Genomic DNA, 14405 nt, shown 5'->3' with positions numbered 1-14405 from the left:
CCCAATGACATCAGGACAGCAGAAAGTCTACACATCTTCCGCCGCAGACTAAAGACACATCTCTTCCAACTATACCTTGGATAAAAAATTAAAAATAAAGTAGTTTGGCTTTCTTGAAGAAAATTGTACTTGCTTGATTCTTGTTGTTCTGGGTTTGTACCCTCATGGTTGAATGCACTTATTGTAAGTCGCTTTGGATAAAAGCGTCAGCTAAATGATATGTAATGTATTGTCTTGTGCAGTTTATCTCTATTGCACATAGTGGCTCAGCTCATATAAAGTTGATTCTGATTAGAAGCAACACCTCCAGTTAATTGACAGAGTGATTTGATGCTGTCAGGTTTTGATTAATTTCTGTTATTCATGTAGTTTTCCGTCGCACCTGCAAAGCTCCTGCACAGTTGACAAATGTCCGATAATTAACCCCAGGAGCCAATCAGCAGCCTGCAGGCAGGTGGAATGAGACAATGGGAAACATTGCTCAGGTGAACTGAGGTTCGGTGGTTTGGCTCGCACACACACCTCAGTTTTGGCCTTTTGATTCAAGGACTTTCTGTTAGTTATGAGCGTAAAAGAGAACAGATGTATTTCTAAGGCCCATGTTGAATGTATGTGCTTCCTAAATTACCATTTTAGTTCCTTTTGTTTCTGTATGCTACTGCTCTCTGTTGGTGAGTGTAGGTCAACACAGTGTTGAACCACTAAAGGATCTCCTGACAAACTTTAACATCCGTCCAACCATCCATTCGTTATCTATTAGAGTCTCCAACCTAACCCCAATCTGCATAACCAATAAACACATTATTAAATGTCATTAAAGTGCAAATAATTGTAATGTACTGACATATTGTTGTTGACAGAGAGGGTTTTGAAGGGATAGTTCACCGAAACTAAATTCTCTCATTATCTACTCACCACTATGCAAATGAAGCAGTGGGTGAAGTGTTGGAGTCCACAAAACACTTTTGGAGTTTCAGGGGTAAACAGTGTTGCAGCCAAATCAAATACAATTAAAGTATATGGCGACCACTTCTTCAAACGCTAGAGAACAACAGAAAGAAATATAAAAGTTGCCTCCATACTGCTCCTGTGGTGTCATCCCAGATTTTTTTTTGGTGAACTGTCCCTTTAATCATCATGAAAGACCCACTTACCCACTCACCTCATTCTTCATGCCTGCAATGTAAAAATCACTTATCCACACACAAACAGACAAACATGCACACATGTATTATGTAATCTGAATGACAGGTGGGATACTGGATGCCGACTATTGGCAGGCTAGCTGAGGATTAGTCAACTGAGTACATCACTTCCCCCCCAAACAAGCTGAAATAGAAATGAGGATTAAATCCGAGGTGGAGAGGCCACAGGCACAGAGCCACCATTACAACAGCCCTGAGTTTTGAGCCTGACATAGAGAAGCTTAAGCAGGACCGTCTCAATGACCCCCAGTGGTTTGATAGAGGATTCTCTAAATGAATATGAGTGGCGGTTGCTGTGACTGCAAACTGAGGAGTGATGTCATAATGTCAGTGAAGCTCGATAAACAGCTGAAGGACATTATATATTAGAATGTGAGTGTGTTTGCAATAGACACAACTTGGTCAGAAGTTTTGTAGAAGTATGGAAAATAGAGCATATTGGGCCGGCTGAGGTGTCGGTCAGATTAAAGGTATATAAACTGTAGTAGCCAGTGGTTGTTGTGTAAACATCTGTGCAAATACATACATAAATAAGTAATCAAATACAGAACAAGTGTATATTTGAATTTATTTATTTATTAATTTATATATATATCATATGTAGACACTTTTTTAATGGTCTGTATTTACGCCCCTGGAGTTACGCCGTCTCTTACTTCATCTAACATACTAATGCCGCCATCTCGTGGCTTTAAGTGGAACAACTCTTGTTTATTCATCTGATACAGTATAAACTAATGACGGGTATAGGTTTTGAAAACTATGACCAATCTGTCACCAACAAACCCTAAAATTTAAAAATTGATCATTAAACATGAAACGTTTTTATTTCAATGACTATTTGGCCAGTACAGTACACTTTTACTCACAGGTCCATCAGAGCTCAGCTTTCCTGATTCCTTTGTATCTGTTGTTGTATTAAAATAGCCTACATTGTTCTACACCAAAAACCTATTAATCTATTATAAATATTATATTTACAAAAAATGTATTTACATGTTGAAAAATTGGCCAGTACATCTCAGCAAATCGAACATTTAATCGATGATCACCTGATCAGTTTCAGTTTTTTGTTTATTAAATGAACCTTAGTGATATAACCGGATTTATCTCAGCTTGCGTTTGGAGAATTAAGTTTAAATGAGGTTGTTTTAGCTTTATTAATACCATTGCTGATTATGACATCATTGTCATCATCCACCAGCTTCATTAGGGATCTTGTGAGCAGCTGTCAGCTACATCTCCTCTGATGAGAATGTGATTACACTTCATGTCATCATTAGGGTTTGGAAAGTGGAAAATGCCTCCTCGGACATTTATTTGTCTCATCCACTGCTTTGAGACATCTTCTGTTTTTTAGCACTCCAGTTCCACGGAGCCACTTCTGAGAGGAACATATTTTCACCCTTGTATTTAAAAGCGTTTTTGCATTTGGTGAATCCTGACATCAAATATTGTCACATTACGCAAGAAGACGCCAGAAGAACAGATTATATGTCTGTATTTATTTTCATCAGAACACAATTTTAATCATTGTAGCTGTAGTTTTCATACTTTTCGAAAAGATCATGACTCGAGAGACTGTTTTATAAATCATTTCATCAAAGTTTGTTTGTAAAAAAATTAAAGAAGTTACTTGAACTAAAGCATCTATAATATTACAATATACTGGTAGTATAATAGTAATCATAAAATTCATAATCGCAATGATACTTCTATATGCCTTTAAACCTTTTTCATTTCTATAATCATAAATCTTCCGCGTTCACACACACAGAACCACAACCTTCCACAATAAGATTGCGAAGCTGAGGACAAGTCTATTGGTTAATTCTCATCACATTCTCTTTTAACATCAATGATTTTTAGACACTCAAAAAAAAGAAAAGAAAAAAGAATTAGAGAAGAAGAGGAAAGTAACAGCATGACGTCAACTCAAAGTACACAAGAAAACCTGGGACGGAAAAGACGTACATTTTTCAGCATACTAGGGAACGTATTTACAACCAAAAACGGAATGGGCTTCTGCATAGATCCACAGGATAGAGAACGGAACTATCATGAAAACAGAGAGGCTGAGAAGGAGTGGAGTGGGGGGGGGGGAATTCGTGAACATACAATTCGGTGGTGGGTAAAAAGGGGATGGGGGCAAGAGGCATACATAGTCTATATGTGCAGGGGCGAAACACAAAACGTTTTTGAAGGTCGGTGAGTTATGGAATAAGACAGGCCATACCCTATGACTGCTACAGACCATTACCAGGGATCTAGACTGAATCTAGCGTAAAGGAGCTTCTGCAAATTTCTCTGTATTATGCAGTTAAAAAAAATCGACAAACCAAATAAATAAAAGTAGTCACAGCAAGAGTAACAGTTGCGTGCATTACCAACAAAAGTCAAGTAGAGATTCACATTAGTCAAATCTCTTTGTATTATTGTTTGGAAGAAACCTTGCACACAACAATGTCGGTCATCGGTGCAAACCTAGTCTGGAGGGGGCATGAGGGACGACACACATGCACGGCATTCACACCCATGCAGCTGCAGAGAGGATGCACCGCCGCATGTAAAGCAGACATGGCCTCTGCATGACTTTGAATGCAGGTGTACTGTATGAATGCATGTCCAGCAGTAGGCTCGCGATGGTGGATACACCGCGGCCCGCACGCCGACATGACAGGCAGAATGAAATCACACGTATGTCTTTGAGAAATCCCTTATGTGCAACGTGGTGAGAGTTGCATGGCACGTTTCCACGACACTGACAGACCCTGTTTTCATCCTCATGCCCGTCAAAAAGCAGCGTGTCGTATCTGATAGGAGCTATTTCTTTTTTACTCAATACAAGGTTTGCTTTGGCACCAGTTTCACATGATAGCTCACTTCATTCACTCTTTGCACTGGCTGTGACATCTTTCAGGTTGGGTAAATATTGTATTTGAAAATTTTGGGAAAAAACAAATGAAGTCTAGTGTGTTTTGTGTCTCGGGGCGGTGACACAGTTATTACACATTGTACAGTACAATGGTTTCAGACTACACTTCGTGCAGCTTCAGGGCTGCAGTGAATAATGGGACGACTCGTGTAGCAGATCCCTGGGGGGGGGGCGTCTAAAGACAGTGGAGGTTTGCCACACCTGTCCTGCAGGCACCAAGGTCACTGCAACACTAATGAGCTTTCCTGGGAACACGCGGCAATTAGCGACAGACACGGTACACACATCTCTGCACGTGCGGGTACGCGCACGCAAAGTACAGTACAGAAACTTTTACTCACAGGTCATTCAGAGCTCAGCTTTCCTGATTCCTTTGTGTCTGACAGTCATTGTGTGGTAGGTCTTCAGCAGCAGTAGCAATATATAAAAAGAATAAAAATATCTCCATCTACCGGTGGCCAATGACATAGCAGCATTTTTCACTGTCACTGAATGCGGTCATCCAAGATGGACATGGGCGTGCGGTGCTGAATGACAATGAGCGGTGAATGCAAGCAGGAGTTGGAGAGTGGGGCGGGGTCTGAACGGCCTATAGGTGTCAGGGAAAAAGCCAAGATATACTATCTATACAGAAATATTGTGAAAAATTATGAATTTCAAATCCTCGATAAGCTGCGTAGCAAAAAATTCTTGACATCAGATATTGGATTGGACATCTCGGTTTAGTTTAACATCTGCTCTGATTCAAAAACCTGATCTCGCAGCCTTGTTCGTCAAAAGAGACACACACACACACACACACAAAAAAAACCAAAAAAACAAGTCAGCCCTTAAGGTCACACCATTTCTTTCTGTTCGCAAGCTGGTCAACGTTTGAAAAGCTAAAAACACAAGGATCAGCTGACTTGGACGATTACCAGGTTTTGTCATTAGTGCTCAGACAATGACCCGCTCCTGTCCTCTGTACGTGTTTCTGTTCATGCTCTCCAGTATAACAGCCACTGGAATGACTCCGAACTGTAAATAAAACAGAATTGCGAGCCGTGTATTTAGCCTTTGTCTGCTAACAATCTGGAGTGTGTCTGACTATGTGGATGATAATGTACTGTTTATCTTGATAAGCCCTTTTTACGTCATGAGAAATTACTTGGATGTGTTGGAGGAGAAAGGTACGAGACAGTGGGCATGCTACAGGAGCTGATTCGGGATCAGGTGCAGTGCTTTGTATGGGGAGTGGGGCTGAGGACAATCGTCAAAAAGAGGCCTTGCAGAGAGCCTCCACATGCAGGTCATGAGAAGAGGTTAGACATTTTCATTTAACAGAAACAAACAGGGACACGTTGTCTCCGTGTTGGTGAGATGTCAACCGTCCTTCTATATGTTTTTTATGACCAAGGTGAGGGATTTAAAATGTCATATATCTATTGGTTCACCAATTATGACAATACTTTAAAGGTAACATCCAGTCAGCGTGTTTCTTGACAACAAAAAGGCCTGAGATTGATCTTTTAGTTCAGTGGTAAAGAAAAGATTATGTTTCGGTTTTCAAGAAATGGTGATAGGATTTAGTCCTTTATTACAAATTTTGCTGTCATAATGATTTTTTTAATCTGCAGCCGGAAAAGAGCTAAAGCTCTTGAGGTCAAGAGGATAGAGGACATTTTTCACAGCCATATCTTTTTTTTTTTATATACTTTATTATGACTGGATAGTACCTTTAAATTTTACAATGACAAAAGTATCAATGTCTGGAGCAACTGTGACAAATATATTGATCCAGTGCAGAAATTCCAATGTCAGTTAACTTGTTGCTGAAAAGTGACCAGAATCTGAATGAGGTTTTGGTTAAGTGCCTGAAATAACATCTTTGGTTAAGACAAGTTTAAGACAGTTTCACGTTTTGTTCTGTGAGATAAAAATCATCCCATCTGTGCTTTTTTACTACAGTCATGTGAATGAGGTGGACAACTGGTTAAAAACTGAATTTACAGAGAAACATGTTTCATGCTTTGGCATCTAAGCGGCGTGTACCTGTCTCATTGTTCCAGATGGAAGTCAAAATTATTTGAAATGTTTTAAAGCTTTACTTTTAATTTATGATCATCAAGCCCTGATATACTGTTCACCTAAAGCTGAAAGGATCCGAGATTTGGTTGTTAACTACCTCCGCCAAGAAGCTTATGTTTTTGCCCTGGTCCATTTGAGTTTTTGTGTTAGTGAGCAGGATTATACAAAAGCTACCAAAGAGATTTCCACATAACTTGTTAGAAGGGCGAGACAGGGGCCAGGAAAGAACCCATTAGATTTTGGCACGGATCGGAACAATAAGCCAGAATTTCCAGGAAATAATTCATGGAATTTGATGAAAAAAGAAATCTGTCTTATTTAGGGAACTGATATCAATGTACAATTTGGTGCTGCTTGATTGAATTCAAGGGGACTGTTGGGCCTTGGCGGAGAATTGTGCTTCAGTTCTATTGTTATAACATTTTACTCAGTAGTCTGAATGGGCAAAGGGAAACTTATTCAATAAATAAATTATTATTAATTTATAATAATTTACCGGGTATAAAAACTAAAATTGCGTGCACCCAAAATGTCCCTAATTGCATATAATTGCAAATGTGTGGATGTACTCAACCTTATTTTATCCTCCAAATAGGTTATGCTGTCCTGGGGTTTGTATAAATTTTCAGAGATAATTAATAATTGTCAAAGAAATCAGTAAACACGGTTAGTTTTCCTTTGATATTGAGATTCCTGGTGATATCGTAGAAACGCATCCTGTCTGTTTCCTGCAGTGTTTCACAGTTTAGCCAGGTGTTTGCTTTTTACTGATGCTAAGTACAGCAATGGTTTGATTCCGGTGTCAATGGGTGAATATTATCTCACAAAACAAACTGAGGGGAAAACCATAAACCTGTGTTAAACACATCAGAGCTTTCACCATGGACACCAGAACCACATTCAAAACCCAGTTCAAATTCTAATGGGATTGTGGCCAACAAACCAGCACAGCACCTGGAGAGGAGGGACGGGGGCGCTCCATAAAGACCTCATCGCTGCACCAGTCTGTTAGGTAGACGTTTAGGGTAGTTGTCAGCAACACACACTCATTCTCTGTCTCATACACACACACATACATACATGTGTAAAGACATGCATACAGGCTCACACACGCCCACACATACTCAGTCTTGAAGCACAAACCCTTTCTCTCTCTCTCTCACACACACACACACACACACACACAGTTGCAGCTAATGATTTTTTTTTTTTACACATTATTATTCAGAGAACACATTTTCTTCCTGTATGAGAGACTCGGAAACAAACAGAAAGGATGAACATTAGAAAGAGAATATGATTGTGTTATTCCATAGTCAGCCAGTGCAACAGAAACCAAGAATTGGAACACAGTGTAAAAAAGCGTAGTAAGAGAAACTCAGCCGTGAGGAAGCCGACCTTCCCTCTCAACAAAGGCTGTGGCATTGTCCCCTTTCCCTAGCAAAGGGACTGGTTGACTCCCTTTGTTTGTCTGTTTGTTTACTTATTTATTCGTTTTGATTGATTTGTGTGTGTCTCTCGTCTCAAAGCGCTGCAGAGCGTCCACAGGCACACAGCTCCCGTGGCTGTACTTTTCCACATCCTCCGGTTGCCATGGTGAGGGAATCCCCCAGCCCCGGCAACCTCACCTCCTCCTGGCAGCTCCATCACTCCTCATTGGCAGGGCTCTCCTCCAGAGGCGTGATGGCAGGGAGGCCCAGTCCTGTTGCATTGTGGGATGCAGTGAGGCTGGCAACAGTGTGTAGGAGTACGAGGACCAGCAGGCAGAGTTTGAGCCGGCTGTTACACAGTCTGCAGGCTGCTGAGGAGCTGAGGGAGGTACGGTGCTGGCATGGCGGGTGAGTTCTTTTCAGGGTCCCCCGGGTTCGGTTGTCCACTTTCAAGTCCCACCGCACATCGCAGCACTCTGCATCTGGGTCCACACCTGACGGATAGTCCTCCAACAGCCCTGCAGTTGTTTTTTTGGGGGGGGGGGGTGATGGAGATAGAAACAATTAGCTCACAGCTCACATGTTGTCATTTTTCTATAGCCTGTATTTGCGTCCTGTCACAAAGACTTAATGCTTCTCGTCTGGCCGCCCCAACAAGATCACTGGGGACCAAAACATGTAAAGCACAATATAAACAGAATTCTGTGAGGATGTATTATTCCCAGATTGAAATGACAAAAGAGCTGAATGTACTAATTCAATTAAATACGAGAAAATAAAGAACCACGTTCACAAATTTGACAACATGGGTCAAAAATTACCTGACTCAGTTTTTATTTTATATATCTTTGCAGTAAATTAATTTCATCATTCAGAATTTCAGGTATTCCTCAATTAACTTGTTTTTGATCATGACAAATCTTTTTTATTTTTCCTTTGTTACTTTTTGAATAAAAATCATTTTTGTATTACTTCCTTTCTAATGCAAAACATGGATAAAAAAATGACCCGTATTCATTTCCTGTGTTATTTCATGCATGGCTGAGTGTTTCTTCAAGTCTTATTTCACAGTCCATTAATATTGAGAAAGAGAAATATGTACAATTCTAGTTAGCTTTTAGCTGGTTGACATATTCTTTTCTAGCTAGCTAACTATAGCTAGATCAACAAAATAAAACTTGGAACACAACAGTATATACTAAATAGACTGCTTGATGTGCATTTGAAAATATTCTTGTGCTTTTGATTTTCTTTATCCAGAGTGTTAGTATTGCAGGTCACAATCATTCCAGATTTATGGCTGAAATGCTCATAAAGATGCTGCATGAAGATAAAGATGAGGAGCCAATTCTTGGTCTTGATTCTGAGTCTGAAATCTCTGATGCCGAGGACCTAGACTTTGTTTCACAGGATCAAGCTGGAATTGTGGGTGTGTCTTGGAATCCAGCTCTCCTAAATGAAGAAGGCTCCTTTGATGACATAGAAAACTCATCTGAAGAGGAAACTCCGACCCAGTCCAATAGATTGAGTAAAAATGGGTCTTACTGGAACAAGCATCCCTCCACTTAGGGAAGAACAAGAAGCCACTCTGAAGTAATGACTGACTGAATTTAACACTAGTGAAATGCCACATCCTGTACAACCTCACTTCTCTATTCTGTTCTGCTGCAGCGTCCAGGCTGAATCACTGTAATTAACAGTGTATTTTACAACCAGGCCTTTATCTACACTAGGAGTGTTTTTTTATGTACAGAGCCTACCAGACATGTTCTATTCTGTATGAAGAACAAATGGAAACACAAAGTACATAGTAAAGACCCATTCAAAAAAATGCAACCAAGGCATTAAGTGGCAAAATGTAGTGCATTTACTCTCAGGACTGAGATCACAAACAGCAGACTGACACTTTCCACTGTCATCATAAGCAAAGAGGGGTTGGTCATGGACTGTGTGCAAAAGACGTTAGTGCCCACTCTGCCCGATTGACAAGAGGGATCGTGTAATTAATGCAGCTTTCTGAAAAAATCTGCATCTCGAGTTCCCGTATTTGCATCATGAATGACAAAATATTCACATGCATAAATACATCCCGTCTTATTCGCTAACTGTGCATATTTGATCAGTCCTGCTGAGTGCATCAGTATCTTCACACAGCAAACTGTAGTTTTTGAATTGATCATCATGACTTTAAATGATAAGGTTTACGATAGTCCATGTTTTCTTCATCATCAAAAAACCTGATGAAAAGCCCAAAACCAATGAATGAATCCTGCTGACAAAGTTTTAAATACGTTTTCCAGAGGCTAATATATTTTATTCCTCTACCATTTATGTCCAGTTGTCCTGAAACACACATCACTGAGTGGCACCATCGCTCTGTGTCATCGTCCGTCATTACAATGGACAAGGGCACTGTTGTTTCTTCTAAGTCAGTCTCTGCTACACGGTCATAAAGACCCTATAACTGGTGCAGCAAATGGGTATTGATCCACAGCTGAAAATAGTCCCTGGTAATCTTCTCCTGTTTAAGTAACATTTGTCAAGCGTAACTGAAATGAGAGCTTTTTCTCCGATTCTATATTTACAACTGTATATTAAAAACAAATAATAATAATTACAGCATATTTCCATCAAAGATTCCTCTGTATTGTACAAGGCAGGTTGGGGGAAGTCTGAATTCATTGAGGGACTGACGAGCACTTTGTTGGTTTTGTAAACAAGAGTAAAATGGTCCAACAAAAACACTGTCATTGTCAGTTATGAGCCAGAGAATCAGACAACAGTTGTCTCCATGGTGATGGAGGTCTGGGATGCAGGGAGACTGACTTTCATGTCGAACTCCAAAACCTGAATGTAGCATTTTCATGAATACATTTCAAATTCATGTGATTGAGTTACAAACAAGGGACTTTCATTTATTCAATGTGCCAAACAGGAGAAGAAAAAACGAAAAGAAGAAGATTGTGTTTTTGTGCCAGAGAGGTGAGAGAAAAAGTTGTCTCTATTTATAGCACATCCAAATGAAGAGGAGTCATCTTCATTTAATAAAGAAGACCAATAAAGTCAGTAGTGCTGCATGATGACACTGAATCCATTAACTCATGCATGTCAGCGTTTAAATTGTAACCCGCATGTTAATATATGCACTGACAAGCACTTTGTTGGTTTTGGTCTTTTCATGTAACTTGTCAATTAAACAGAAACATTGGAAATCTTCCATTTTAGTAACAGTCAGTGAACTTAAGTGAGCAACCTTAACATTGTAATTTTACTTTCACATCTCATTCTATTATTATAGTGACCGTGGTACTCTACTCGACCACCAGAGGGCAGCATCAGCATGTTATATGAAATATGAGCTTGTGTTAATCACATTCTGGGAATAAAAAAAAACACATCAGATCACATTGTGTGGGACTCACCTCTCGTGTGTGTGGAGACGAATGTGTGGTTGTAACAAGGTAAAGCTCTTGTGTGACTCAGTGTGTGTCCCACTTGTTGTAAGCACTAACACTGTAGTCATAAACTACACTGGCCCACTGAGAGCTATAAACTATTCACTACAGACTTCCTGTCACCGTCTCCCACAGTGCAGCTCACTCCTGAGTAATTGGCAACAATTAGCCCAGTTGTCATGGTGTGTTACCCTGTTACGCTGCTAATTAAACAGAACATCCTGTAACTGTAAAGTAACAAGTGTTTGCACTGGGTCCAGCTGCAGTTGTGTGTCCCACTGAAGGGTCATCGAGCGAGACACTGTGCTCCGTACTTGCTCATTAGGAGTAAAGGAAGTCACTCCGTCAAAGGGCATGATCACTAGTACTCAGGGTGGGCCAGAGGTGGTGCAGAGGTGAGCAGCGCTTGTTACTTGTAGCTCTGAATCCCAGGATTTAGGGAAGTAATGCTCTTTTATCCCTCAAATAGTCAACAAAGCACTTCAGCCCAGCTCCTCAGTGCCTAGTGGTTGAGAGCTACAGTTGCACAGAGCAGCTGCGTGACCTGCACACATGCAAATCAGTGAAATACGATACAGAATGAAGGAGAAAGACAGATTTGCAGGGTATCTTTCTTGTACCTGTGCATATAAAACTGGGGCTGCCTCCGTGAATGAGATCATCATTGTCGGGCAGGACGAAGGGGCACCGCTGCTGCACCTCCAGGCAGTACTGACCACAGGGGATTCGCTTGCTGCAGTGCATCTGGGTGGTCTGGAAGTACTGAGAACACAGCCAGGGCTTATACACCATCTATGGTGGGAGACAAGAGGGGTGAGTGCAGAAGAGAGAGACAGGAGGAGGAGGAGGAGGAGGGAGAGGAGGGTACAGAGAGAGAATATTGATGAGTAAGAGGGGGTTGTTTCGGACGACAAGCACACTCTCCAATGCACGTGCATCATCCGTGACCTCAACAGTTATTGATTCACAGGACTGAGCAGAGATCCCGGTCATCCTGACATGTACTGTTAAATATAGGTTGTGGAGTATTCGCCCTTTGTCGATGAACAGTGTTAGTCCCAACCTCCTCCTCTGAACAACTGAGTATTATGGGATTGGTGGTGTGCATGACCATCACCAAAAACCAGTATGAGTAAGATTTAAAGCACCAGAGGACCTGCAACTTGTTTCATTCACAAAGAATCGTATAAACCAGAACTTTTTTTTACATTGTTACAATAGATGGACTCCCTTCAGAAAACAGTTACTGATAAATTATAGTACTAATATTTCCTGTAGCTGTTTAGACTTTGTTTGCACCAGTTCTGTTTGTAAACAAGAGTAAAATGGTCGAAGAAAACATTGTCAGTTATGAGCCAGAGAATCAGACAACAGTTGTCTCCATGGTGATGGCAGTCGGGGATGCAGGGGGACTTTTTATCAATACATTTCAAATTTATGTGATTGAGTTACATACAGGGACTCTCATTTGTTGAATGTGACAAACAGGAAAAGAAGATTGTGTTTTTGTGCCAGAGAGGTGAGAGAAAAAGTTGTGTCTCTATTAATAGCACATCCAAAGGAAAAGAGGAGTCATCTTCATCTAATAAAGAAGACCAATAAAGACAGTAGTGCTGCATGATGACACTGAATCCATTTACTCATGCATTTCAGCGTTTAACTTGTAACACGCATGTTAAGTACACACATGCACTGAATGGCCAATGTGTTGACGTATGGGAAACTGTTACAACACGAATCTAAACACAACAGGATGATCTATCACCACCGAACTCTTTACAAAATCAGCAGTTTAAGTTATTGGTGTTGCAGTCGTGTCTGTAAACAGCAGAAAGACCTTTTAAAATTATTATCACTTCACCAACTTAATAAATCAAACAGGTAAATAAACCAACCAGGGCCTGAGTGGCACAATGTCGATGTTTGTGTGCGCAGTCATTTGTTGATTTTTTTCTCACCCATTTACTCAACTCTGCAAGTGCACAAGTGGGGACAAATGATTTACTTAGCACCTTATTTCCCCGCTCCCATGTGAGGAGGTGCTCGCCTCATTGTGTGGTATTATCACCTGCAGCAATTAGCTGCCATTTCCTGTGAACCACTCCAGTGACTGTGTGGCAAGCTAGCACCTGCTGTGATCGCATGCCTGGAAACAGTGCAGCAAGCCCACCATCACATCACTCCCCCACGTATAACATAGGCTGCGTGCGTGTGTTTGCCAGAAAGAAAGATCAAAATAAATAGAAAGAAGATCACTGAACACATCAAAACCAAATATAAGCGAACGATATAACAGTTATTGAAATAGGCCAGAAATATACAAATCAAAAAAGACTATGGATCCACAGTATAAATACAAAGCTTAATTATAGGTGTTAAATGTTGCAATCCAGCAAGATTCAGGAAAAACTGTGAAGAAGAAAAGAGGCGACAAAATGAATAAACACAACTCAACAATTACCATTGGAGGAAAGGCTTAAGATACTAGAGCAAATAATAACAATAATGATCATGTTGTGTTTAAATCATAAAACATCTTTGCACATCTTGTAATATTTTTACAGAATTAAACTTTTAACAAATTTCTTACATGTTCACTCTTTTGAGTTATTTTGTTTTTTTACTCTTTTTTATTTCCCCTTGACTCTACTCTGTGACATGGCATCAGTATATGTTTCATTATACAAGTAACTCTGCTTATAAACACACAAACATGTGATTCAAATAAGAACAAAAAATAAATGCAGATAATATAGAATTTGAATTGAGGCAAATTACATTAAAATATTGAACCATTGTCTTGAACAGTAACTGTTGTCAGGAACTCAAATAGCCTTTGTGATTATAATGGTCTGCGTAACAGCAGCATCATAAATGTAATGTATTGTTGTATCCAGATATAGATTCAAAGTAATATGTTAATTTCTATACGCATGACTGAACATGTGCACGTACTGAGGCTGTGCACACATTCATAATGTACAGTAAGTTGCTGCATGGAATAATTAGATTTACAGCCGAAGATAAGGTTATTTCCTGAGGACAACACACACACACACACACACACACACACACACACACTGCCCTTCTTTCTAATCTGTTATCACTATGTAAATGTCACCGAAAATGTGGTCATGTGACCGTCTGTCACATCTTGTGCACCTCGTATGTTTGGATGTGTGCATATGATTGTCCAGGTATGTGTGACGTTCCAATTTCATGACGTGCTCCTCCCCGTGTTTACTCGACTGCTCGTCATGAAGCCGTCAGCACTTGGCGATAAAGACAAACTGAGTTAAAAGCTGTTTTTTTC

General features: G+C 40.2%; 1 protein-coding gene across 1 annotated transcript in view; it reads right to left on the bottom strand.

The window, feature by feature from the left end:
• Window positions 1-6543: 6543 nt before the first annotated feature.
• Window positions 6544-14405, bottom strand: part of LOC117755371 (transmembrane protein FAM155A) — a 79814-nt gene continuing 71952 nt past the window's right edge. The window contains exons 2-3 of the mRNA XM_034575129.1: window positions 11713-11884; window positions 6544-8155 (exon numbers count right to left, since the gene is read on the bottom strand). Coding sequence (XP_034431020.1) covers window positions 7854-8155; window positions 11713-11884 — 474 coding nt within the window. The 3' untranslated portion in view covers window positions 6544-7853. The remainder of the gene's footprint in view (window positions 8156-11712; window positions 11885-14405) is intronic.

The sequence above is a fragment of the Hippoglossus hippoglossus genome, chromosome 21 (assembly GCF_009819705.1).
Source record: "Hippoglossus hippoglossus isolate fHipHip1 chromosome 21, fHipHip1.pri, whole genome shotgun sequence".
NCBI classification, from domain to species: Eukaryota; Metazoa; Chordata; class Actinopteri; order Pleuronectiformes; family Pleuronectidae; genus Hippoglossus; species Hippoglossus hippoglossus.
Note: the sequence above shows the minus strand (reverse complement) of the source record. Positions and strands in the feature narration are given on the sequence as shown.